Below are 27,942 nucleotides of genomic sequence, written 5' to 3' on the forward strand. Positions count from 1 at the left end.
GAAGAGAGAGACGGAGAAAGAAAGACAAATCGGTTTCAGTATGTCCCTCTTTAATTCCTCTTCTGGCAAAACACAGAAATAAATAAATATGTATATGTTACAGTGGCTACATGATGAAGGATTATAGTTTGTGAAAGCATACAAAAAAGACTTTCAGCTCTATTTTCGTTCACAAAAATTCTTATAATTAACATTTAAACACATACTGCATGCTAAACGTATAACACATGGCCTACTGTCCTTACATAGAAAGCTCTTTTGTGTCACATGTGCTGGGACATAACATAAAAACACCATACATACAAAAACATCAGCTAGAAGAAGCAGCAAAAATGACCATACCTGAAGAATCATACATTAACAATGAAAATGAAATATTTTATTGTAACATTAATTTTTATCCATCTGAAGCAACAATGCAGCCCAAGTGCTTAAGTATTTTATTATAAATATATAACTACAATGTTTCCTTATTTGGTCTGTTTTAGACTTGATAAAGCTTGATAGTTTTTGAATATATACTTGAAACTGATACATTAAAAAGCATTCAGGCTTTGAAAGCTTATAAACCTGTTCACATTTGGAGATGGATTATTTTTTAGAACTGCAGATTCTACAAGGCGGTTTGGTGTAATGTGTCTTTAATTTTTGCATTGCATTCTGTGAATTTGCTCTGCCATCTCCATTATTTTTTAACATGATTAAAAAGCAGAACTTTAGCATGACTCCCCCCTTACTGTCAACATCATGTTGCTCTTCATTAATCCTTCTCTTTCTTGTCCTTGGCTTTATTTTCTTCATGATATTTCTGCTCTTTCTCTACCTTTTCAGTGCCATCTTTGTGACTGGCTGTATTGTTCTCCTCCACATCTATCTCTGCTTCACTTTCCACCTCATCATACTCACCACTAACCTCTCCACTCACCCTTTTCTCCTCTTCATCTGACTCTTTGGTTGCTCCCTCTTTGGCTTTGCTTGCATCTTCCACCTGGTTACTGGTACCATTGCTGCTTTGTCCTTTATCATTCTCTTTTGTGTTGTTATCTGTCTGGGTCTTCTCTGGGTCACTGCTGTTTTCTGTCTCCTTCTCTTCCTCCCCTGTGTCTACATCATTAGCTTGGTCCTTACTCTTCCTCTCCCTCGCTTCACTCTCTTTATCTTGCCCCTCGTCTTTTATATTTGTGTCATGTTCCTGGTTTTCACCTTCAGGAGATCCATTGCTTCGGTCCTCTTTCTCTTTGCTGTCTTGCGTCTTATCATCGTTGCTTCTTCTGGACCCTTGCGCTTCACTCTTAACCTCCTCTTCACACTCATCTGTGACCTCCTTCTTTTCTTCTTCCTTCTTCTCCTCAGATGCTTCTCCTTCCTTTTCACCATTTGTCTCCTGGTTTTCATCCTGTTCGTCTTCATGTGCTGAGGCATCTTCTTTGGCAGTGTCTTTGTCAGCGGCCGCCTCTTTCTCCTCTGTGGCTTTTATTTCATCATCTGCAGGTTTCTGTAACACAATTAGAGCTTTAAATATCTCGGCAGACATACACAAAGTGTGATTAGATCATACATTTGTACACTTGTTTACCTCTTCAGCTGACTGGTCTTGGGAGGGCTTGTCCTCAGGACTTCCATCATCTACCTTTGATTCGAGCTCATCTGTGAAATAAAAAACAAAAAGGTTTTGAGAATGAAACACCATTTAGGCCAAATACAAAAATTATGCAGTTTCAGTTAAAAAAAAATTGACTGTTTCAGTGTGATGTAATAAGAATAAGAAAAAAAGAATTGGAAAGTTTGGCTTTCATCCACGTGTGTGATATCATGTCTTACAGTAGTATCTTGGGTAAATGTACAACTACAAACTTAAAGAGGGGGTATTCTGCTTTCCCATATTTTGGGAACAAATTTTAAAACCACAACATATTGACCCATTGCAGAAATCCCTGAATCTGTCTGTGAACTGCCCAAAACAGTCAGCTGTTAAAAAAAAAAAAAAAAAAAAAAAAAAAAAAAAAAGGAATAGTACACAATCTTCTCAAGATCTTCACAGGACTTGCTGAATGAGGTCATCACACAAGGATCTCCTAATTGGTTGATGACACATTGGAGGAGCAAACCTTTGAACACCAAGGTTTGCTTAAAGCTGTGCCTAGAAAGACCTCCAGAGGGCTGGCCAATCAAAGGGAAGGGGGGTTGTGGAGAAAGAGCTTTAAAGAGAGGGGAGCTTTAAAAAATAAAACCCAATGGTTGATGAAATAAGGGGTTCGTGAAACAAAAGTGATTTTTTTTCGTTAGATGAAAATCGTGTAAACTTTTATGGGGGTACCAGAGGGAAAGTAAAAAGCACAATACCCCGTCTTTAAGAATTTATTCTAGAGCTTTAAAAGAGCTAGTCAGTCACAATATGATAGACCAAAGACAGATGCAGTTACATGTTACATTGCAATTACATTGCATTAAAGACTTTGTTATTCCTATAAATAAAGAGGACACAAGGTACCTCCACACATGGTTAATTGATAGCCACTTGTTGAGATTATTGTCATATAAAACCCACATACAGTTTATGTTACTCCCAAACATATCACACTGAAATATTTCATCATGTGCTGACTATTTTGCCAGACCCTCAACCCCGAATTAATTCATCAAAGCTGATAGCATCATCTTAGGAAATCATCAAACCTCTCCTTTTAATAAGAGGATCTCTCTCCTCTCTTCTCGTCAGCGACTTGTTGATATTATACACCTTTATACTGCAGTCCTGGTTTTCTGAGTTTGAACAAACACAGCACAACAGTGACACCTGGTGGTAAGGTATGAACGCCCAAATACCACTCAATGCAAGTAAACAACCTCCCCAGACAATGGAGGAGTGCCAGAGAGAGCCAGAAAACACTTCATAAGCCAAAGAGATGAGGAAAGAAGAGAGAGCAGGGGAGTTCAAGGCCATGAAAAGCCTCAGATTACAGATGTTGCACAATACACCATGATTATTATTATCACAGCTCCTGGTAAACATCTCTGCTGCTTTAGCAGGGTGGATGGTGTCATAAGCCACTAGTGATTTTAAACAAAGTGTACTGCAGAGTAGACACAGTGACCCAGAGGATCTAAAGTAGATGCTCAAAATGAGCTAAAAGCAGAATTCAGTGCCATATTTTTAGATTTTTCTTTTTAGAATAAACTTTTTAAGTTTCTGCTTTCTCAATTTCATGAATTTTAATGGAGCAAGTTAAAAAAATTATTGAGTGTTATTCAACTCAAATGATTCAAACAGAATAAAGTAAGCACACAAAACAGACTGGCTGCAAGACAAAGAAAGTAAAACAGGCATAAGGAGGACAAAAACATGTTTCCCACAAACCCCTGAAGAAAACACTTCACGTCATCATTTGCTGTTTAAAGAGCCGCACAATGCTACTGGGGATCTCTGGGTTTTAAATGAAGACATCACACTACAACCAAGTAACAATAACCTTCATTTCAATTGAAGCAATCAGTTCCACAAGACACATTTGCTTGAGTGCAAAATTAATACAATTCTTTTTAAGTTTCCATGTGTCCATCAAAGGGCTCGGAGTAATTAACCCAAAGCATCATAAGAGGAATACAACTCCACGCTCTGATAAACAACATAATTACACACTTGTTTTGAAACACTGGATGAGACTGAAATTTCCAATCAGAATTAAGCGGCAAAAGAGTGTGCTTAAAAAAATAAATAAATAAATGAAAAACAGAGGAGAACAGTGTAATTAATGTCTTTAATATTAGTTTCCCTTTCCACACACACCAGTTAAAGAAGAAAAATGACTCGAGTAGAGATTAGGAGAGTTTATGGAGACATTTAATGCATTTCAAATGCAAAACTGATTGAAGTTTAGCTATGGCGGGAGATGAAACGTTATGGTAATAATAACGGACCTCCTTAAGAATATTTTATGGAAATCTCCACATTCATTAAGAGCAGCAAGGGCCAAGCGACAGAGTGTAAGCAGTAAGCAGAGGATGAGCCGCAGTGACTCTAAACATCTTAACGTGATTTGAGGATGAGGCACCGGCTCATGAAAATGCTAAATCAAATTAAACACAATATTTAGAATCGCTCCTTCTTGCTCTTCATTTAATCCTCTAGATTTGGGGGCTACGATTGCAAATGATAAGACAGTTTTGGCGTATGGGTGTGCAAGTGTGTGTAAATGTGCACACAGACAAGACCCAAACACACTCACATTTCAGGGGTGTTACAACATCTCATCCATCAGTGTGAGTTAAAACAAGAATGCAAGAGTAAGTGTGTATAATTACTCATATAAATGGCTCTTGCTGACATTTTTTTATGAAAGTTGAAGTTATAAATGACTTTAGCTGCTGAGAAATGTAATAAAACTCAGCTAAAGATGAAGTGATATCAGGTAGTGAACTAGACTAACCTCCCGCTGCTGAACAAACAACCTCTATCTCGCCTTTACAAACAAACATAGGATCTTATTTACAGCTGCAGGGTTTTACTTTTCGGGGACTACTTCAAACAACAAAGAGAAATTGTCTGTTTGTGATCTCTGCATACATTAAGTTGCACAATGATGCGCAGCATCACTTTGATCTGTATTTCTATTTGATGTGCTCATCCAACTCCAGTAACCCCGAACGCACTGGGGGAACCCAGAGTGCAGTTTACACCAGGTAACATGATGTAAATACTATTCCATGAAATATGAATGGACTATATTAACAAACAAGATTAAAAAAACAATGATATGTATCACAGCTCTGATGAATCCACAACTGCACTGTCAACAATGGTCCCAGCAGTGCAGGCAATCAGATGCATTTTCTTTGCAAGATGAAGAAATCATTGCAGATTTTTTTTTCAATTACACAGCTTAGCTGGGAGTTAGGTATCTAACTAAAGTGAATAAAAACTCACATTTTCTTTGTCTACTCGGGAAAAAGAAACAACAAAACAGGAAACACTGATGTGCATTACATCGTCTTTTTCTTGCAGAGTCAGAGTGTGCAACCATTCCTCGCAGAGACTTTAAAGATCTCTTATCACATCTAAAAGCAATTCTACTCCTCCAGGAGGCATGTCTGAGTAATACTCTTCCAATGCAATCATGTCCATGACTCCAGAGTGAGTCTGCAGTAGACCAGGGCATAAATACATTTTTCTTGTTGCAAATGGAAGCACATATAGGCAACTGAAGACATATGCTGCTTTTAGCAACTGAAAACCCACTGTGCTGGAGAACCTCGTCCATTTATTTCAAGTAAATCATTTGTTTAAAGTTCCTGAGAAAGCCTTTCTTCATTTTCCCAAGATTAAAAGATTTGAAGCTCTGTGATACAATTCTGGAGCAAATAACCTAAATACAGTTGGGCGGTAGTTTGAAAGCAGGATTTGAAAACTATATTCAACTCAGTAAGTGTGCTGAGAAACTCAAAGAAAAATCATCAAATAATAGAAATCAACTGATCTTTGCCTTTTTTGTATTGCTCTTTTTGAATGACTAACGAGAAAAGCATCAGAAATACTTTTTGTATTCAACATTAAATCATTCCATTTGCTTTACATCAACCAAAGAGTGTGACAACATCCCAGATTCATTTAGCCGATGCTTTTATCCAAATCAACATAAATGAGAATGAGTACAACACAAGTAAGGTCTGCCTCAAGTTCATTCCACAGACAGTGCACAGATGATACAGTGTAGTCACCGTGGCGTTACTTATCTCTTGTCAAAGTGTAGATTTAAAGCCCTTCATCCTTTGGTTTGATGTCTGAAATGCTGAACTACACCAAACTTCAGACAATCTAATGTGCCATAGACAGGCTGAATTCGGGTGAACTTTGAAGCTCCTTGTAACACTGCCTGTCAGTTCAGGTCAGCTGTGCTTCTAATTATGCACGACTCAGGCTGTGAACATGTTTCTTTTTACTGTAAAGATGGAATTTTTTAAATGGCTGTGGATGTAGTTCCAGTATTTCAGAAGCCAGCCTCAAGCAGACATGGTTTTAACCCTTGTATAAGCGCAGGGGTGGCCAACCAGTCAGAGACCAAGAGCCACAAAAATTACCGTGATACTACAGAGAGCCACATCACACACACACTTCCTCTGACACATAAACAAAAGGACATAAGATGAAAATCAAAAGGTTTCCAAATTTTGAAGTGACATTTATTGCGTTTGTAAGCATGTTTCAATTCGTACCAAGAGCCATGTCAAAGACAATTTTTATGTTTTTACTGCAGAAGTGACAAAGTTTCATCCATCTATTTATCTAGATAGCTATGAGCACATGTGCTATGTAGAGAAAAGAAACCGAAACTTTAGTATCAATCTCATCACCCAAGTATTGATCAATACTGATCACAACATCAATATATCAATAATTTAGATTGATTGGTACACCATTACTCATAACAATAACAAATGGATCAAAGAGCCGCATGTGGCTCGCGAGGCGCAGGTTGGCCACCCCTATATAGCGTAATGTCTCGCGGCTGAATATCCCTGCTTTTTTTTTATCGGACACAGTTGTTGATTTGCAGTACAAGAAATGAAGCAATTCTTTTTTTATACATCATCATCATCATCATCATCATCATCATCATAAATGACCTTGTCATCAACTCCATCCCAATCAATATCGAAAGTATAGAGTGATCCACTGATGAGCTGGGTTTAACTCTTTCAGATGTAGAATGGAACCTTCAGAATCAAACTCTGTTCAGACAATGCGGTCATAAGATCAAAGAAAGGCCTACAGATTGAAATAATTTCTGTGTCGCTGCCATCGCTCAATGTAATACACATTTTTATTATACGATTTGGCTCTGCTAATACGTATCGTGAGTGACACACTTTGGTGTTACGGGTCAACATTTACCTTAAAGGAATTCTGGGTAGTACGTCCTGGAAATGCTTTACATGTCTTGGTCAAAATGATTGTAGCTCTCATTGCCAGTTTCTTAAAGATCAGGTTTTCAAAGGTAGAGGCTACAGCTCCGCATACAACAGCTTTTGTACAGATATTATGCATCAAACAAAACCACAGCTTCGAAAAGCCATGCCAATGCTCCACAAACCAGATGAAGAATGAGTGGATTAGCTGCGCAGTGTTAAATAAACACTATGACCTTAATGTAGCACTTAATGCACCTGAAACACCTCCTGTATATCACTATATACAGTACTCCATCCTGCTTATTTACACCCTGGTTGGTTTAACCCACTCAGCACATGGTTGAGTTATAGCAGGTTGTAAAAAGACCTGGGTACTAACTGTTAATGCTAATTATGAAATGTTGCCACTCAGCAAGTGTGCTCCAGTCACTGACCGAGGTCCTGTTAAAACATTTAATGACTGTATGACCAGTGAAGGCCGTGCTGCTGTTGAGTTTATAGTAATGTGATATGCAGAACAATTCAGCCACTGAATGTAAAACCTGATGACTGGACGTTCTGCTTGTTAGTGGGGTTCTCTTTGTCTCGTGCATGCACACACATTTTACTAGATTCACATGAAACAACAGAGCATAAAAAAATCAACTGGAAAATTCGTAATAGATGACAATTCTAACAGATGGGCAAAACTTACCATGCTTGTAATGCTAATGCTGGAAAAAATCTGAGTTTAAGACTAAAACAGTATGAACTTGAAGGTACAGGTCACAGTCACTGCTTCAGGAGTGCAACTAAGCCAAAAGAGGTGTTTAAGTGTCTTCTTTGGCTGGAGGAAACTTACTGATCTTCAAAAAAATTACTGAGACATTTTTCTTCTTAGATCTGATTCTTTGAATTTCAAAGTTCAGTGCAATGCGAAATCCACGCACAGTCCTGGTAAAAGCCTTGCATCAAAGAGCCTAATGGAAATTGCGGTGAAGACATCAACATCATCATCATCATCCTGAATGCACCAGAACTGGATTACAGGTCCTGTATTGTGTGTATGTGTGTGCATGTGGACAGGATAAACACAAGTAATTTCCCCTCTGACAGTTATTTCTTATGAATAACATCTTTTGCATTAACGTCTTTCAAAGATGCATCTGCACAAATGAACCCTGGACCGTATCCTTGAATAGAGCAGACATTTCTTTCAGTACATAAAGTGTCTCTTATCTGCATTGCGTGTGACAAAGAAAGCTTTGACGTTAAATCAAAGCTCTGCTTAACAACGTAGCAGTCAGACAGGCTGAGTAACATTTAGAAAGGTCATGGCTTCAGTAAGATAATTTAATAATATGCTGATTTTTTTCCTCTCTCTCAGTTTTCCTACAGTTGCTTATATTATCCAGTGTCCTTGTGAGGTGAAAGTTTAATTTCAGTGGCTTCTGTTTGGTTAATGTTTAACTGAATATTCAAAGACATGTTTTTAACCAGAACTCAGGTTGTTATGAATTCTTTCTGGAAATATTTGATAAATACTTAAGACCAGTAAAAAAAAAATAACATAACAACAGCGATGAATTACCAAAAGCAAATTCGACACCAGGGTCAACCTGAGCTCACATATCCAATCAAGACTAAACGTTTCACATTGACCTGTTAATACTGTGGCAATAAGTCTCTATCAGTATGCTAAGGGATGTATGAAGTTTTTAGCATAACTTTAAATTTTTTACTGTACAACTCTTTTCTAAGGGTAGTCTTGAGAGCAAGGAGGTTATGGTGGTTACCAACCACAGACAAGAGAGCTAATGAGAAAAATATAATATTTAAAGAGGTCGGAAACAAATAATAAGGCCCGGGTTGCTTGTAATGAGTTAATGAAAAAAAAAAAAAAAAGCTGAATATGTTTTTACCAAGGGGCAACATCCAATTTAGAAAAATGACACCTATACAGAAGTGCTAAAAGTTGTTGTTCATTGAGGATCCGCTTAAAGACAGGAGGTCATGTTCACCAAGCCAAAACATTGGACTTTTATGGTATTAAAAAGCATATTTACAGCCTGATTCAAAAAAGAAAGGGGTATTTTTTTTTTTTTTTTCTAACTCGCCGGCTATCATTGTCCAATCAGAGACACAGCTCAGCTCACATGACTGACTGGCCCCCTGTAACTGTTTGAAAAGAAGTTCAAAGCCTGGGTCATATCCAATGTGGCTACATACCTTTAACACACCACAAGCAATTCAGATCTTATTTTTAACTTGTAGCATCTAGATACATAGTTTTCCGTAACTGCAATGTAAATCTAACTTGACAAGAGTCTTTGAAGTATTTCTGTTCTTGAATTAAGACAAAAACACTTGCTGAGTTTGGATTTAATGCAGTGCATCTTGTCCTGCAATCCAGGCATCAACAGCAGAAGAGGTGAGAGCATTAAAACCCTTAAATAGGCAAATGTTTTAACCTGACTTTGACATAAAATGCTCAGTTTTTATGTTAATTTATTCTGCAAAAGACTGATACTGAAAAAAAAAAAAGTGTCGATCAACCTAAACTGTGACATTTGGACAGAAAATGTGAAGCAATATTCAACACTTACTGAACATAAATTGACAGCGATGAAGCACTTCATCCTGTCAACACAGCACCTTTAGATGCCTTCATGAATCCATCTTGGATGTAAACTTCTGACCTCAAAAATTGTGAGATACTGGATTTCCTCTCATCATTTTGGTTGAATGTCAGAGCTTTTCTCTGTGAACCCTGCAGATGCTTAAGCTACTATCCTAACTTCCCAACATGTGCTTTCAGTAGCTCAAGCTAAAAAAGTACAAAAACACAGAAGACAGGCTGGATCCCAAGTGACAGAAATGAAGAAAATTTGTGTCATTAAAGTGTCACACTCTACCCTAACCCTATACTTTCCATGTCACAGCCAGCACTGTTGTATGTCGCAGCTGAAACACTTGTTAGCAGATTAACGTGACAGATTAGTACAGCCACCCTGCTCTTTAATCCAGTAATCCTGCATCAAAGGGTCATGAAGAGCCTTTTTCTGCTGTAGTTTAAAGAGGGAGATGAAAAGAGGTGAAGAATGAATGACGGGAGGATTGGGAGAGATAGTCGTGTTTTCTGAAATGTGACACAAAGATGCTTGTGAAAAAAGGCCACGCATAACCCACATGTGAATATTTTTAACACCGTGCCCACAAACTCACTTTCTAAAAATCCAACAAGCAAAGAAAAAAAAAACGTTGCAGTTTCTCATCTGTCGCTGCTGAGCCTGGTTTTTGACACAAGCACACGATTTAAGACACACAGCCTCTTTGTGCACATGTCTCCTGCCTCCCAGTGCTGTTTTGAACCATGTTTCACTCTGACAGGAATTAGAGATACATATGCTAACAAGGCTAATTCCCCAAGGCAGCATCACATTTTATGACACCAGAGGCAGAAGGTTGATGTGGCTGGATGACTGGTGCCTGTGCAGAGGCATAAACATACAGAAGCACGCACTACACTCACACAGCAGCAACCTATGCTAAAACCTATAATTTTAGATTTTAGACTTAAAACTTTGATAACAAATATCCTTGAAAAAGAAGAATAGCAAGGGGCGTAATGTGGAACCCACCATGTAACAAAAATTTAATTGGCTTCAGCACATTTTAAAGACAGATCCTGCAACATGAAAAGGAGACAGCAGGCTACTCAGGAAACAAGTCTTCATCTGAATTTGATGTCCTTGGTTTTTCAGTGCAAGAGCCAGCCTTTTGCTGAGACTCATTACTGACATTCTGAGAGATGGGAAGCAAACACAGGACATACCCGAGAAACTGAAAAGTGGCATATAAAACTAAATGCGCATTTTTAAGGTGAAACAAAGATCAAAGATGCATCATCTCTAATGAGGAGTAGAGTGTGACTGGATTACATTTGTGGTAGTAGGGATACTGAACTGGGTCATTGCAAATCCCTCCGCTTTCACATCAGGTATCCAAAGGTCACAAGTGTTCTGCCTCTTGACCTGCAGACCCTTTAAGTGGGGCAGTGTGGACGAGCTTAGTCAACAGAGTCAACCCCAAGCTGCTGTGAGCCACAACCACCTTATACTGGTCTTAGCCATTGAGTGTATATAGAGTGGACAGCCTAGCTTCGCCATTTACCATTATATGGTTTAAAAGCCAAAAACACCCCCATCACAGGTGCCGCCATTGGCAACCATTGCGCAGCCAGAGTCTGCTCAGTAGAGGCTATGAGGGACTTCAGAGACAGTCTGAGTGGAGCCAGGTGACAAAAATATAAATTATTGTTTTCTTTTGAGAGTCTAATCTCTTCCTGGTTCCCCCCTTCCGAACTATTTTACAATCCCTGAAAAAAATACACAAGAACTGCACCCAATCATTGCTAAACGTGACGTAATGCCTCGTTTTTAACCTCTTATAACTTACGAAAACAAAAGTTTTCAGAAAAAAAGGCATTGAATACATGGCAGCCAAATAATATCTTGAAATTACCACAGCAATCGGATGCAAGAAATAATTCCACATGATGTTATAATGTTTTAAAGTTTGACCACAGCCCATCTGGAAAGACTGAAGAGCTGTATTTTTTGACCTATACTGCAGCCAGCCACCAGGGAGAGCCGTTTTTGTGGCAACCTCACCTCAAGCCGAACAGGATGATGTCCATTTTTTCTTTAGTCTATAGTCTTAGCTGCCATATAGTTTTCCCCTATTCCAACTCTCGTGAAAAAAGAGGGATGGTATCAGTTGGGCAGGTTTGATAGCAAACTTTCAGGAAAAGGCTTGTATGCCATCCTGGGGGGGTGTTCTTTGGTTGCTGGTACGACTGTCTATACTCAGCAGGCTGATTCATCCAAGGCTGAGTTCAGCTAGTGAAATGTTTTTGCAGTCATGGATTACAGTCAGATCAAACTGTTGATACTGCCACTTACACTAGGTGGACCTGTTTACTCCTGATCTCCAGGCGTGCTTTTATTTCCCCAAAATGGAAGGTATTATCTTATCTCAGTTCTCTGACTTGGAGCCATGTCTCCTTTCATGAAAATTGCATACTTTAGGTTATGAGGTTTGTTGTTTAGAGGCTTTTATCCTCTACAGATTTGTCCATTTTAGATTTTAGGTTGGGATTATTCCACACCTCCGACTGTAGCAGCCTTCTGGCAGTGCTTTGGTACATCTGATCAGGATACAATCCAACCCAGCTTTATATGTATAGCACCTTTCAAAACAAAGTTACAAGGTGCTCCAAGTTAAAAGGAGTTCCAGACACTATCAAGGCCTGAACAGTGGAGGCTTAGGAACCACTAGTAGGGCCCTGGTGGATGATCTCAGGCAACAATCATAGGATGTGGTTTGGAGTGGAGAGAGCCTCTATCACCACTTGGTAATGGATCTTTCCTTCTTTTTCCCAGTTGTGGGGAAGCAGCAAAAGTTGTAGAGGAAAGTAAGCTTGCCTGATCAATGCTCCAGTGATCCCTACAGTAAGTGAATAAATTCCAGGTCGCACTGCATTTCATTGCACGTACTATCCCTTTTCCTCTGACTGGGCAAAAATGGTTTCAGGTTGTTAAAACACTCTCTTAAAGAAAACTTGAGGGCATTATTGCTTGTAGTTATTATCCCACTATAAAGCCAGTCAGTGGCCTTATCCTGCAGTTTTAAAAACAAAAACAAATGAAACAACAAAAACGGACACATAAAAATGTTAAAAGTACAAATTTGTTGCTATAGAGAATTTGTGGTCAGAGTAATCATGCCAAAACTACATTTATACCTGTTCCTATGAATCAGTACTTGAGTTATTGGTCTGTTTCTAGCTGTAGCTATTGCAAGACAGGCACGTTTTCTTATTAAAATAGATATTGATTATATTCAAATGCATTTGTCCACTCCAGAAGTATACTGAATGTAGAAGTCTGAAATTTATCCATTGATCAGAAAACAGCCCTCTCCCCTTTAAACACCCCCTGTCTGTTGTGCTCCTCTCTCTTTATTTTTCTCCCTTCCCTCTCCTTGTGCCCATCTTTTTTTTTCTGTTGGTCCATTCTCCTTGAAGTACAGGGCTCTTTTGTTGATTTTTTTTTCCTAGAGTTGCAATTTGGCCTCAGCAAGGGGTAGAGGCAAGTCAAATTCTGCTTTGATGACTCTAAATGGAGAGATTATCCAAATGAAAAGCAATCATCCAAACCCCACCCATCCCCCAACTCTTTAATATCTCTGAGTCTTTTTGTCCCCATCATCCTCGACCATCTAAGGCTAATTATAATGTTCACTATTTCATTCCACCTGTATTCTGTTCTCCTTTCTTGTAATATCCCTCCCTTTAACCCTCTATCTTATCGTTTGGTTCTCTTTATGTCCTGTTCTCCTGAACTTATTCCTTCCCTTTTTTCCCATCTGCTCTTCTTCTTAAACTTCTTCTCTCAAGGAGGCAGTGAACAGAACTGATCACAGGGGCCCATTAAGACAGAGAAAAAGAGGAGACAGATAAACAAGCCAGTTCTATTTTGGGGTCAGCAACAGCTGCTTCTTTTTAATCTACAACCTGATTATCTAAAGCAAAAGCTGACACATACTAATGCAAACCATTATTTCCCCAATTTACAAGATCTTCTGTAGAGTAAGTTAAAAATAAATACATTTAAAAAGAAATACTCTACTTGACTAAAAAATGTAGAAAAAGTAATGACAGGCAATGCTGTTGGTTAAATCTTTAGGCCAAATGTCTTTGTTATATCGAGTTCAAATTCATTCTGTGACCTTTGCTGCATGACTTATCGCACTGCCTCCCCCTTGTCTCTGCTGTCACTCACCGCTGTGTTCACTCTAATGAAGCAGAAAAGTCAGAAGCTTTACAATAAACCAGACAGAAACTGCTGGAGTTATCCTCAGTCTGCTTCCCAGCAGCTGATAGACAGTGAATAATGGGAGCTAGCGTGGTGACACACACACATGGACACACACACACAAAACTAGCCCCGGTGTCACAACAGGGTCCGAGCGGAGCAGGGATGAAGAATCTCGAATTACGGGCTCACTTTGTCTCATTTGTCTCTTCTCTTCTCTCACTCTCTCCATCATTTGCTTGTTTGTCTCAATGCCTGTCTCAGTGTATCTGTAATAAGATGACACCTTTATAATAATCTTTTGTTCCAGCACACTGAGATCTACAGTGTGGGTTTCATGCTGTGTTCTTTCCACTGCTGCTGCCAGTCTGACAACTTTGTTCTGGCGCTTTTCCCTCTGGCACCAGAATAAGATTTGTTTACCTCATGGCCATTCATGGCTGAAGTTCCCAAAAGGCAAAATAACACCAGAAACATCACTGTCCTGTTACGGCACCGGTGAAAAGGGTGAGAAAAAACGTTTGTTCCAACTGAGAAGCTGAAGTGGCCAACATGACACCAAAGCTTAATTTGGCAACAGGTACAAAATGTTTTCAGAGCCTGTGCAGCTACAGTTTTATCCATGTTTGTGCAAGTTAATGGACAAGTTTTGGAAAAATGGCCAGTAGGGGGCTGAACTGTGTGTTTTGACCCAGATAGAAAAAGACAGGGTCTTCATAACTTGTGTAAAAAAGCAAGATAAAAAAATAGTTTTGTAATAAGTTATCTTCAGGGCTTTTCTACTTATGAGTAAAAGGCACATACCTAACAGCCAGTAACCTGGGTTGAAGATGAAACATTTTTAGTAGCCACCCTGTTACCCAGTTCTGTTAAATTTTGGTTAAGATCATTCCCACTCTTCAAAGCCAATGACAAAAGATTTTTTTTTTTTTTTTTGCAAGCAAATAGCTTTGATAACAACTTTTTGAATTCAAAGATATAGAGTCCAAGCAGGGATTCTCTTGTATTCTTTCAAATGGCCAGCAGGGGCAACTTCACTAGAGGCAGAAATAAGTCAGCTCTATTCAACAAGGCATGAAAAGTTCTGTAATGACTAGAGATAGACCAATATGGAATTTTCTGGGCCGATACCAATAATGATTATTTGTAGTCAAGGAGGCTGATAACTAATATTTGAAGCCGATATTCATTTGCAGTCAAAGTACAAATATTGGTGTCAAAATTTTGAACAATACAAACTCCAACACTTCATTCAAATGCCTTTCATTTTATTTTAGTTTATTTAACAGCTCCCAGGCTTAGCTGCATGTTTTATAAAGTTAAATTTAAACTTAAAAAAATAAACAGTTAAAGTTTTCTACAGAAAATAAAGTTTTCCAGTGTTTCAATATAACTGCAATAACTGTAATAACTGCACTGCTGATTGGCTGTTTCCCAAGCCATGGCTCTGCTTGTAACCAATCTGATGATAGACCATATTGGTCTATTTCTAGCCGATATGCCTCAAAATGCCAAATATCGGTCCCGATAATCTGCCTGGCCAATAATTGGTCAATCCCTAGTAATGACTGTATGCAACATTTGTCTTTCTTTAAAAAAAAATATATATATATATAAAAGTGCCATTCCAAATTGGAAATGCTGACTCCAACAATCATCCAGCTTATTTTCAAAACAATAGAGTTAAGCCTTGCATGGCAAACAGCTACTATGTAGGCCCCGCCCCTAATTATGCCAAATTTAGCATAATTTTTTGCCTAAATGTATTTAAAATATCAAAAAAAATGTACTGTTGCTTTGAATAAAAAAGAAGAGGTATGTAGATCAAAATTGTTTTTTGTACCTGGCTGTTACCATCCTTAATCCTGCTGTGAAGATGGGATTCTACAATGGCTTCACTTTGCAACATGAGTGGTCCCACATGATTAGAGGTTCTTGTCAACATAGCATGATGTTCATAGTGTGAAATGTTTGTATTTTTCTTTAGGGGGGAACATAAGTTTTATACTTGAAGCAAACCACAGCCTACTGTTACTGTTCAGACTCACATAAAGAGACTACATTGAATAAATTAAACCATACATCTCAGCCAAACCAATAAGCAAAATATCTTTATGTAAACATGACAGCACTTGAAAACGACTTTATAGGTCAAACACTGAAGGATGATTGAGAATTTGATATGCCCTCTAAGCCATTCAAATCATCCTGTCTGTTGCCTGATCTTGTTTTCCGAGCTGTCTGTCTGTTAATTTAATCTTTGGTCAATGTCACCCAAGGGGACCAATAATGCAACATGTTGGGCTTTTTTTTTCTATCTATCTGCCTGTAATGTGACATGCCACACAATCTGATGTACAGAGGAGGACTCTGAGGGTGAAATTACAGGTTTCAAATGCACACATGTACTTACACACATACAGACAAAGACATCACGCATACACATTTCGCATCCCTCTCTTTTGATGCAAAATGCCAGCTCCCCTGAACCAAAGACGCAATTCTCCACGCTCCTCTGGGCTTCTGCTGTCAACTCTGCTTGCCAGACAAGAGAACAGGCAACATCTATCATGAGCCACAGGGTGACGTCACATGGTAAGTACTGCAGTAGTCCTGACAAAAAGGTCAGAAGTAGTCTGAGGAAAATCGAGCTTCCTTTTCCTGGAGAACTTTGAAATTAGATGACCACAATCATCTTTTCTGCTGTTAAGATTGTGTGGTGTTCATACAGAAAGTATTTCTGATACATAAATGCTTTAAAAATTCTATACAATCTGTTTGTGTCAAGGGGTAATTAAAGATCTTTAAGTACAGAGGATTGCAGGCTGACAGTGTGCACAAAAGTAGCTTTTTCTCAGGATATTTCGATGTACTGATCATGAACCTTGAGGATGATGTAATGTGTTTCTTCTTATAGTAGTAAATGTCATCATACAAGACCTACTTTCAACACTTCTCCTTTCCTTTTCCTGTAGAGCAACAGTGCCACTATGTGGGCATTTAAGACAGCAGCAGGTTACATAAGATTTCAGGAGCCATGCATTACATCATATATCTTTATGTGTCATAATCCTACCTTGCATATGCCTTGTCTGTGTGACATGTTGTAATCACTGAGGATGTGAGACATCTCAGACATCCAGACAATAAAGGGCCATGTGGTGGTTAATGTAAGACAATGTGACATGAAGATAGGTAGAATCTTTTCTCTTTTTTTGACACAGACTTTTTTTCCTATTATTACACAAGCCTGTGCAACCACACAAGATAAGTGATCTACTTTTGAGAACACGGCGCCCAAGGTGAAGTCTGACATTTTGTAGGTATTATTTCAAAAGGTAAATACAGAAGCTGAAGGATGAAATGGCTTTTGTTGGGGTTTTTTTTGTGTTTTGTTTTCAGCTTACTTTAAGGTGTTTGTTGTAGGTGCCTCTTTAAGGTTAGCACAAAAACAACCTGGAACGATGCAAGACCAGAAAACCAAAGCTGTCCTTTTAAACCTGTACTGGATCATCGTTTACATACTTGTGTATGTGTTTCTGTATTACCGTTGTCAGTGACGCTGAGGGTCATGCTTTGTCCGCTCCTCTTCTTCCTGAGAGAGATGAGTCTAGCCTGAGAGATCTCTCGGACAATAGAGGACAGGTGCTCCTTGTTGTTACTAGTGTTGGCTGGAGGAGAGGCCTTCGAGTCTCCTTCTCGGCTATCACTGCATTGCGCTGTCGACTTAGCCTGGAGGAGATAAGAGGCTAGATCAGCTGATGAGGAGAGAAAAAGTGCATGAAGCAAAAAAAAATAAAAAAATAAGTTCACTAATAGTTAACTCTGATTCTTTGCCCCTTGCTTTTATTTTGAAATTCCAGATCTACAGCATTTGGCAGACTTCAGTCAGTTTCAGTTATGTATGGGACACATTCAATAATAATTATCTCATAGCTGAACATTACTTTCCTGTTCCCATGTATTACTATTATTTATTTTATTAGTAGACCGTCTCTGTACTTAAACAACAGGCAGCTCTTACATTTCCATTTTGCTTGGAGAATCTGTAGATGGGCGGCAGAGAGTGAGCTTTTATTCTGAAAACATAAAAGACAAAATAATTATACCCATCTCATACAGGATATAATTAAAGTGAAAAGAATAGACATATCTGAAATGAAAAAGAACCTTTTTGGTCTCACTTTCTTCTCCAAATTACAGACTGCTTCACAACCAACGTGACCTGCTTAAAGGGGATGTGAGGACTATCTGGAAAAGCTGGTGTCTGTCCGTGGTAAAGACTCTGTTTCCCATGAGCATTACCATCCATTATCGTGGAGACCTAACTCTTATCAAGACGTGTTTGTTTTAAAGCAAATAATGGGAGATTGGATCTTTTTACCACTACTGCTCAAGACAACTCTGAACCAAAGACCAAGCAGCAAGGTAATGTATTTATCAGCTACTTAGTGTAGTAGTTTGAAACGTGACATCAAGCAAACTTTGTGAAATCAGTTTGTACTGTAGTTTGGTACCAGACTATACTGACGTGACTGTAGGGCGTAATGTTGGTGAATCCTGGTCATGTCCTGCCAGTCATCTACCAAGGAGAGCTAACGTAACCTCACTCTTTGTTTTACTGATAGACTCTGAAGTTTGAACAGACCACTGCAGAATAACTGCTGACTGTGGGTAACCTATTTCGGTGCCGATAATCTTGATTTTTAGTTGTGGATTACAATCAGGCGTATATATGGAGAGGTATGAGACATTTTCAAATCATTTAGAAAGTCATAACAGGGACTTTAAAAAACATAAACAATAAAACATCCAAAAAAAGTAGAGCATCATAAAAGAAACGGAGTAAAATTCACATCAATAGAAACGTCTTTCTAAAACAGAATGTTCAATGTCAATATTTCAAATCAATGCCAGGTTTCAGCAGAGTCTACAAGCCTTCACTCAGGTTTTCAGCACCACTAACAATCATACATTTATAATAAACTGATATAGGAAGGCATATAGGCTCATGTGGAGTAAGGAGATCAATGATGTACATTGGGGTGGGCTCATGTATAGCTTAAAAGTTTTAACAAGTTTAACAGGATTTTGCAGGAAGTAAATTCAGAAAGGCCAGGAGGTGAGTTGTGTAATCTGTTTTTTTCCTGAATCAGTGATTGGACAGGCTCCAGCATTTTGTTTAAATTGTAGGCAGTGAACTGGAAGTTTCATGCAAATGGTTTAATGTTTTGTGAAAAGGATCAAAGCTGGCATAATCAGTTTTAAGTAGAGTTTTGAAATAATCAAACCTAGGGTTTGCTTTTACTACCTACAATGAAGCTTTGAGATGATGATATCAGAAAAGAAGGTGGTCAATTGATTTAATTTTTTATTATTAGTGTACTGTAAAGGGGGATATGTCTGAGTGCCATCAGTGTTACAGAGATACTGTAGCTATATTATGGTTACTGATTACATGACACAAGGGTAGTATAAAAATGGAAAAAAGTAATGGACCTTGAATTCAACTTTGGGGAACTGCTGGCTGGAGGAAGTGACAGTCACTTAAATTTCCAGAAAAACAACAGAAAATGTTAAATGACAAAGGAAATGAGAAAATTGAGTGAAGTTGCTTTGATGCCAACCAAGGATCTGAGATGCTGAGGGAGGATTGTGTGATCTACAGTCTACAAACTCAAGCAACCTTTCCCCTTTATAGCTGCAAGGAGTATGTCTTTTGTCACTTTAACTAAAAAGAGACTGATAACTGATTAGTCAGTAATGACTGAACACATTTTCGAAAGTGTTTCTAAAAAAGGATTTGCAAGGAAAAGAGTAAATAAACACCTTTATTCATCAGAGTAAAACACTAAAGAGGGAAAGTCTATTTCACATCCACATCTTTGGAGCTCAGGGATGAATGCTCTGGAGATTTGAAAGAACATTTTTGTCCTGAAGGAGCACAAACTATCCTCTCTGGAACACAGAACAAACTGAAAAATTTCTGAGAACGATCCCTGGTAGCCGTAGAGCTTAATTCTGAAGTTTCCACAACTCTTTCTGATCAAGTCTACAAATATGTGGTAACAAAGTGCATTTTTTTCAAACAAAAAGATTTAAAGTTTTCCTGAGGAGGTTTTTTTGTTGGTGATAAAGCCAGAATTAACAGTGATGTCTTTTTACGATAGTAAAGCAAACAAACCATGGTCATTTGAAATGTCTGAATTTTTTTTTAAATCATAAGCTTTAAGAAATCATATCTGACTAATATGCTGTACATCTGGTTACTTGGTGCTCACCCGTTGACCCTCCTTGTTCCTCTGGGTTTAGTGAAGAGCAGGTCACTGTACGGCAGCTTCTTAAACCTTTCTCTCCCCACTGCCACATAAAGCTGACCACTCTCCAGCTGAACCCCCTCAGTCACCTGGTGGCCCTCATAGGTGTACAGACTGCAGAGGGTTCAAAACAACATATTTACATCATGTGCTTTCCTTGAGTTATCATTTGTCACAAACATGAAAATACATATAGCAAAGTGTGTGACAGATCAGATCATTTGTCTTTAATGGAAGAACATATGACGCAGGACTGAAACTTCAGATGTCTTCAGCTCATACATTGCTTTAATGACATAAATGGATGTAAATGGATGTAAATGTAAATGTATGAGAGGTTTGAACATTTTTGTACCTTCGAACTCCTCCAAGAACTCTTAAACCCATCTTCTCTGTGATCATCTCAAGGATTTTGTCAAACTGGCTTAGCATCCTCTGGTGGATTAACAGCCTCATGGCAGGATTCAAGACATCCCCGTTTGCTACAACACTGGGTACAGAAAACACACATTGTAAAAAATACACTACTGCTGAATATTTGTCTAGCATGACATAAAGCCTTTAAAGCTCAACTGGTTCAGCTATGACTTTAGGAGTCCATGACGTCATTTGACATTCTGATAAATAGACTGAGATCCATGCACTATAATCTATACACAAATCAGTAGAAACAGCTATAAACTTACAATATTGTACAGGGCTCTTTGATGGGTTTCAGGAATCGAGCTGACACAATGAATCGGTTTGGTGGCAGGGGTTTGGCCTGAGGGTGAGGGATAAAGAAAGAGAAAAAAGGTAAAGTGTAGCATATTAGAAATAAATGAACAATGCTTTTCAACAGAGAGTGACTGCTTATTGAGAACCATAATCTGCCACCTCATCACTGGATGCCTCTGATCTACATCCCATAAATACAGAAAAACTGTTCTTTATTAAGGAATTAAGCTAAAACTGGAGTCCAGTTGTTAAGGACAACATTTGAATAAGCCACAGTGGCTAAAAATACCTGCTGGTAGCACAGGGAACGCAACCAGGTTAATACTGTGGATCCCCTAGAGAAAGAACTGCTCAGAGAATCACCTGTAGCAACAGTTTCAAGCAGCTTGTGTTGCCTGTAGATGATAATAGTATTTGTCCACCCATACATGATCTACTACATTTTTTTCTTTGCACTAATTATTTTTGGGTCCATAGTACAAAACGGACGGTAAAGAAAAAGAGCTTTTGTCCACGCAAGAATGATCCGTCCTTTATCACTGATGACAAAGAAGAAGAATGACTCTTTGGTAATCCTTTGAGGTTGGGAGGTTCATAGAGCGAGCACTGCAGGCCCCGTCTTATATCACCAAGCCCCCAATGACTCCCTGGCTAAGATTCGAGTCCTGAGAGGATAAGAAAGAGAGATACTGAGGAGGTATATTCAAAGTCCTCTGAGGTCTGTGAGTGCTGCCTGGCAACAGATATGTGAAGGCTAAAAGGGGGATTGATAAAGTTATTTCATGGAACAGGATGCTGGACTTATTTGGAGGATTAACCAGAGAAAAGGTCAAAGCACACACACAGCAAGGGTTTGACACAAACCTTTTTATAGCTATAGGATGCACTTTAATTCACATAAGATATCTGACATTAAACAAACCTACTAGTGATGCTTGATAGTAACATGTCATTCATGTGTCACTTTTTAGGTCTATATAACACAGAAAACACATTTGGTTCATGTCCATGTCCATGTTAACTTTGCATCCCTTTAAATTGTGGTGAAGTTTAAAGCTCCTGTGAAGAACTTGATTTGTGTTGACTTTGGCACCTCCCGTAAACAGGGCAATCATCGAGGATTTAGAATTTCCAAAGTCTTCCGAATGGTATCTCTAAATGTGGAATGGGAATGTCAAAGGTCTGCATAGGCTGACACATGACGATTTGGCGGCTTGCTCCAGTCAGAACCAGTTGCTATAAATGAGTGTAGGTTCCTGTAAACATCTGAAGAGAGGGCTCAATGAATCAATATGGTAACAAGTAGACTATGTAGTAGGTAGTATGTTAAAACCTGCAAAATCTTCTGTATGCCAAAACCCAAGATGTCCTACTAATCCAGGAAAATTTCTCAGTATGCAACAGACCAGTCTACCTGGCATACTGAATCCCACAATGCACAGTGCTAATGCTGTTTGTCTATGCAGGTGGCATGTTTTATTGAATTACAGCCATCTACTGGAATGAGTCAGCACTATAACTACAATACAACAACACTAAAGTTAGATGGTTTGAGAGATAGAAGTGAGGTGATGCGAAAGAAACACAAGTAAATCGTGTTACTTCCAGTTATGCAAGAGGCATTTACTTCTATTAATTCAGTAAGGCCCATACAAACCATAATTCCGTTTTTTTAAAACATACATGGATGATACGGAAGTGGTTTTTCCATTAACTGTAAAAATTAAAATTAAAATTAAAATATTTGTCACTCTGTGAACTCTAAAACGAAGAAAAACAGCTTACAGACAATGCTAACAATGAGTGAAAACAAAGGACTGTAATACATAGCTGAGCACTACGTATAAGCATGTGACCTTCTCACTGTTCCTATGCTGCACTATCCATACCTCTGTAGGGGTAGATAATTTATCAACACAACCATCAAATCTTTTGAAAATGGTCTTGTTTACTGACTCAGTTTTACTTAATCTCAGTTTTTTTCATAACCTGTTTATAAACACATCAAAGGAGCTTTAATAAGGAAATGACAACGCTGACCCTAACTCAGGTACCTTCAATACAAAACCAATGAAATTAAATTTTCTGGCAATAAAGTTAATAATTTTGTTTCCATGGTGATATCTGCTTTAGATTTTTGATGAAGCTTCACATCAGATACTGATTAATGTTAATATGTTTAATATTTTACTTGATGTACGAAAAATGAATTTATATAAGCTGCTGCATTGGGAAAACAGTATGATAAGCGTTCGCTGCTCCAAACCACTTCACGGATGTACTAATTCTTACTGACACCAGAAAGCTAGCTAAAAAAATGTAGAGCTCCGGAGGGGAAAGGAGAGAAAGAAAAGTAACACACATTTACGATCTTATACAACAAGACTGAAATAAACAAGCATGTTTTAACCAGCTATGTCCACTTTAAGCTAGAGATGTTGCCTTCCTTAATACTCATCATTTAGTGCTTTCAAATCAATAAGGACAAGAAATAAACTCACCCCCCATTCAGCCAGCCAAGAGTTCTCATCATTAATCGACACAATCAGGCAGGTTAAGTGGGGTATTGAGGGGGAGGCAGGGTCCTTGTAAAGTAAATTGGCTCTTTTTATGCTCACCACATAATCCCAGCAGCAAAAATAGGCTCTTAGGGTTATCTGTGATGAAAACTCTTCTAGCTAGTGAGTGATAAGACTAAATCAAGAGAACAAAGAACAGGGCCTGATTCTCTTTGTGTGATTAACTATGCTGCAAAGGACAAAAGCAGAGGATACACAGACAATACTTATTGCTGGAATTCAGAGGAAAGTAAAGCACTGGGCTCCATACTGCCTTAGTAAAGCTCTTGTATGACTTATTGGCAGATTTTAAATTATAAAGTTTGCTTTTGCTGTTTTTGTTGCTGGGTGTTTGTACAAGCAACCATTCCCTCCTTTGACTGAATTTTGTTGCATAACATGTAAGCAACTCTTATTTTGAAAGGGGATCTGCAGGGGACTTTCAAGATTCATGAGCTTGTGGTCTCCCTGACTTTGAGCTGCTCCTGTTTTGGCCATGACTTCACAGCTGGTGATTAAAGATGCATCCAAAGACTGGGATGATTATGATCCAAAAATCAATAATGCATGGCTATTGAGACGACAACAAAGTGATTCTTCACGGAGAACAATGAAGAGCGATGCTCAACATAACACCTTGCTTAACTGATCTTTTTAAAACCTTGACATGGGGGACTGGGGAGTGCAGAAGTGATGTCTACTAAATCTTCATGTATCTGCCAGTTCATTGCATTTGCTGGAGAAAGGCTTAATTGAGTAAGGGTAATGTATAATGCTCACCCTGGCCTCGAAACATGGCAAAAAGAAAGGGTTCCATAAATCTCTCCAAGTAAATCTAAAATAAGCATAAAATAGCTGCTGTACGTTCTGCAGCCTCTGCAAAACACTACAGAGTATAAACATCTATAAACCCAAACAAAGATGTTTTTAAAAGTCCACAGTCAGTAACAGAGTGATGGTGCATCAACCAAGGAGATGAGTTTCTTCCTGCAAAACCAAAAGAGGTGAAGTGGAACTTGAGGATCTTTTGGCAAGATCACGTACGGTTCAACTACACCCAAAGACTGTCTGGATGATTGGCAAGACTGTTAATTATGTAAACAAGTTCCATCTCTGCAGATTTTAATTTCATGATGTCAACAAGTGTGTGGACTGGATTATTCCCTTCTTTCCCCACACAGAGCCAGGTGAAAAAGCTCCAATTCAAGCACGTTTGATGTTTGACCTTGGGTCAAATCCTCAAGTTAATACAGAGGTGAACAATCTAGTGTTCACTACAGCTACTTGCGTTACACTACTTTTTTTTTTCTTGCTGCATGCAGCATGAACTGGCATACCTCATCAAACTTCATAAAAGACTAAGTTTTAAAAACTGAAAATGCCTCTCACTTTAAGAGCACTGACCTGTATTGGAAGAGTCTGCATCATTCTCTTCTTTCTTGAGCCAATCTGGACGTAACTGAGACAAAACATGGTATGAGAATAAAAACAGAGACCTTTTTTTTCACATTAGAGGTATTTTGTGCAATTCTATTGTGTCACAATCACATTAACCTCTTAAGACCCAGCGACCCAGACCCAGACATTACTTTTCTATTTTTTTTTTATTTTTTTTATTTTGACCAATAAGCCACATTTAGGGACACTGCCCATCATCTTTTGGTGAATTCACAACATTACACCCATTTCAGTGAAAAGAAACACACTGCACTTAAGTACAGTAACACTACTGATAAACAATTGATAGAGAACTCATAACACAAATAATCAAACTTCCTGTACAATGACCAGGTTTAGTTATTATACTTATTAGGTCTTACTTGTTCTATAAAGCAAAGTGAATTAAAAATTGCACATCAGACAAAAGCTTGGGTGTCAAGATGTTAAATTAAACCTCATAATATTTGAGGCTGAGACCGTTGTAGCAGCATACCAGCTTTGAATTATGCATGATCAACACTAGTAAAGGAGTTGTTACTACTATATTTTATATGATGGACATTAAAAAAGATGTGCAGATTATGTGGATAGTCAAAGAACAGGTGGTAAGCACTGAAAAGGATGGATGAGGATTTTAAAAGTTTATTTCTCATCAATTCTGCAGCAGACTGCCCGGTACCCATCCCATACATATATACATGTACAAGTTTTCAACTCAAAGGCTTTAATACCATCCCACTGCTTCCTAACACTCGCAACTGCTCCACCACTGCACTCTATGAATAACCAGTTGCACAAAGCTCATTATGTGCAGTATTAGACCACTTATTTTTAGGCCCCGTTAACCCACACTTCACCACAGAGCTGATCTTATCTGCCACATGCTGTGACTCAGGCCAGTTTGTTCGCTTACACTGTTGTCTTGATATACTTTAACACCATGACACAGCAAAACGGTCTGAAAACAAATATTATATAATAACTTTGACCAACTAACAGCATTATCTGTGGTACCCACTCGGGGAATTATTTACAGTGTGATTTCAGCTTAATGTTTCAGCCTCTGGCGTGTTAGAACAAAGTGGGTAACTTTTAACAGTTGCAACGTGAGTAATGTCAACATTTTCACATATTAATAACGTTTTGAGGAAGTTACCAACATGTGGAACATTAGCTTATTCTTACTCGAGCCTTTTGAACCTCTCTCTTCCAGCAGCCACGTATTGCTCCCCGCTCTGCAGACTCTCCATGCTGTCCACCTTGTGTCCTCCTCTCGGTGTGTAGATGTTTCTCACTGCTCCAAATGGAGCTTGTATCCCTCCGGTCACCTCTCGGAGCAAAGTCTCAAAGTTGGACACCCTCTTTTCGTTGATCACAATACGGCGTGCCTCAAAGTACGGATCACCATTGCGAAACATGAAAATGTTTTTCACAACCGGCTGCGATAAAAAGTTTGGTTTCTCCGAGCCCATAGTTGTGCGTAAAAAAATCAGGCTGGCGCGTGACGGATAAACAGCTGTTACGATAATCTTAAAACAGGTGGATTCCAGTCGTAACACAAAGGTTTATGGGCCATTATAATGAGACTGGGAGCTGGTCCATCCAGGAGCAATGTGCAGGAAGCTGGATGTAGCACGCAAGAGGTCATCAAGTTGGAAAGACACCCGGAGTAAACCCACAACGTGCGTTAGAGGAGGGGACTTCGTAAAAATTAAACAACTCGCATGCAGCTGAAGGCTTCCACTGGTGTAAAAAGTGAAGACTGTGCATCCAACAGACTCGTGCAGAATGCACAATCCGATTGTACCAGAAGAAGAAACGGTGCAGGGTTGCCCGCCTCGTTACGCAGCAGCAGGTGATGTTAATAGCCAAACGGCTCCGTGGTTCCCCCACGATGTCAGCTGGGTATCATGGGAGCTCATCTGTTGGGATGTATCTATGGTAACACGCCCCTGATCCTTCACAGATTACCAAGGACCTCACACTAGCACAATCAACAGGTAGTCATTCATTAACTGGAGGGAAAAAATAGACTTATCTGATCGAAAGCACAGAGAGTGTTAGGCGCATTAACACGTGCGCGACGAGCTGTGGGACGTAAATGTAAGTGAGTCTGTCAAACCCAGAGAGGGCAAAACCTCTCCAACAGCCACGTGAGGTAGGTAATTGGGCATCAGGGGACCAATTTAAAAGCTGGTGACATCCCGAATGTGCCACCAAAAACATGTTTGTTGTGCGTACTATCAGTGTGTTGCGCGACAACAGAGATCTGCACAGTTTGTCCTCTTGCACATTATTGTCAAGTGGCTCATGTTCTGCTGCAGAAGTTAGAAGTCACAGGAATTCAAGATATAAATGTTTGGATTGATTACCTTTTTAAATGATTGGGAGAAAAAGTATTATTTTGATTTTTTTTTTTTTTTTTTTTTTTTTACTTTATAAAATCTTAAGCTGTTGTTTATTTTCTCTGCTGTTTATTTGATTTGTACTAAAACACACAGACACACACCTTCCACAGCCTCTAGTGACCTTAACAAAACCTCTTGTACTGCCTTTCCTTCTCTTCATCTCCTTCAATCATGGCTTCTTTCATCAGCAGCAATCAGAGAGAATTACAGCTGACATGTTTGGAGAGGGCAGCAGCAAAAAGTAATGGGAGGATAAGAGCCTTTAAAAACTTCAATAGGAAACCAAATAGGTTTAACACATAATATTTCTCTGTTTTATAGTGATTATATCCCTCTGACTCTTCGTTATTGATTTGTAGCTTATCTGAAAGCAGCAACACAGTTTTAAGACAAGCCCACCTGAAGACCAATGCAACGGGTCTCCCTGAGGCGCAATTTCCTCTATGGTCCACTTGAGGGTGCTAGAGTACATGATGAGGAAAAGTATAGTCATTTTAACGATACAGTGAGTGTTTGCATACTGCTACTATAAGTAAAAGTAGCCACAGAGCAAGTTTTACATTACTTTTAATTACCTATTTATTCATTCTCCAAAGGGAAATTGATCTGCAGGAATACTACATAAATATAATATGGTGATGCATGGAGGTCATCAAAAGCTACTATTTTGACTATACATGAAGAAAAAATAAAGAAAAAGCCATAGAATTTGATAGACAGAAAGAGTTTGTGGGCTAAG

At 38.7% G+C, this 27,942-nt stretch overlaps 1 protein-coding gene across 1 annotated transcript; it reads right to left on the minus strand.

Annotated features, from left to right (window-relative positions):
* Positions 1-52: 52 nt before the first annotated feature.
* LOC141801100 (uncharacterized) lies at positions 53-26,557 on the minus strand. The gene is made up of 9 exons (XM_074684002.1): positions 25,981-26,557; positions 24,760-24,814; positions 20,767-20,843; positions 20,436-20,570; positions 20,045-20,194; positions 17,788-17,842; positions 17,312-17,495; positions 1,577-1,647; positions 53-1,495 (listed from the first exon to the last, which is right to left on the minus strand). Exons 1-9 carry the CDS (start codon positions 26,265-26,267, stop codon positions 761-763), a joined length of 1,749 nt encoding a protein of 582 aa, XP_074540103.1. The 5' UTR covers positions 26,268-26,557; the 3' UTR covers positions 53-760.
* Positions 26,558-27,942: the final 1,385 nt, after the last annotated feature.

This window comes from Halichoeres trimaculatus, unplaced genomic scaffold, assembly GCF_033239565.1.
Source record: "Halichoeres trimaculatus isolate MK-OKI-2021-1 unplaced genomic scaffold, fHalTri1.1 fHalTri1_scaffold_12, whole genome shotgun sequence".
NCBI lineage: Eukaryota > Metazoa > Chordata > Actinopteri > Labriformes > Labridae > Halichoeres > Halichoeres trimaculatus.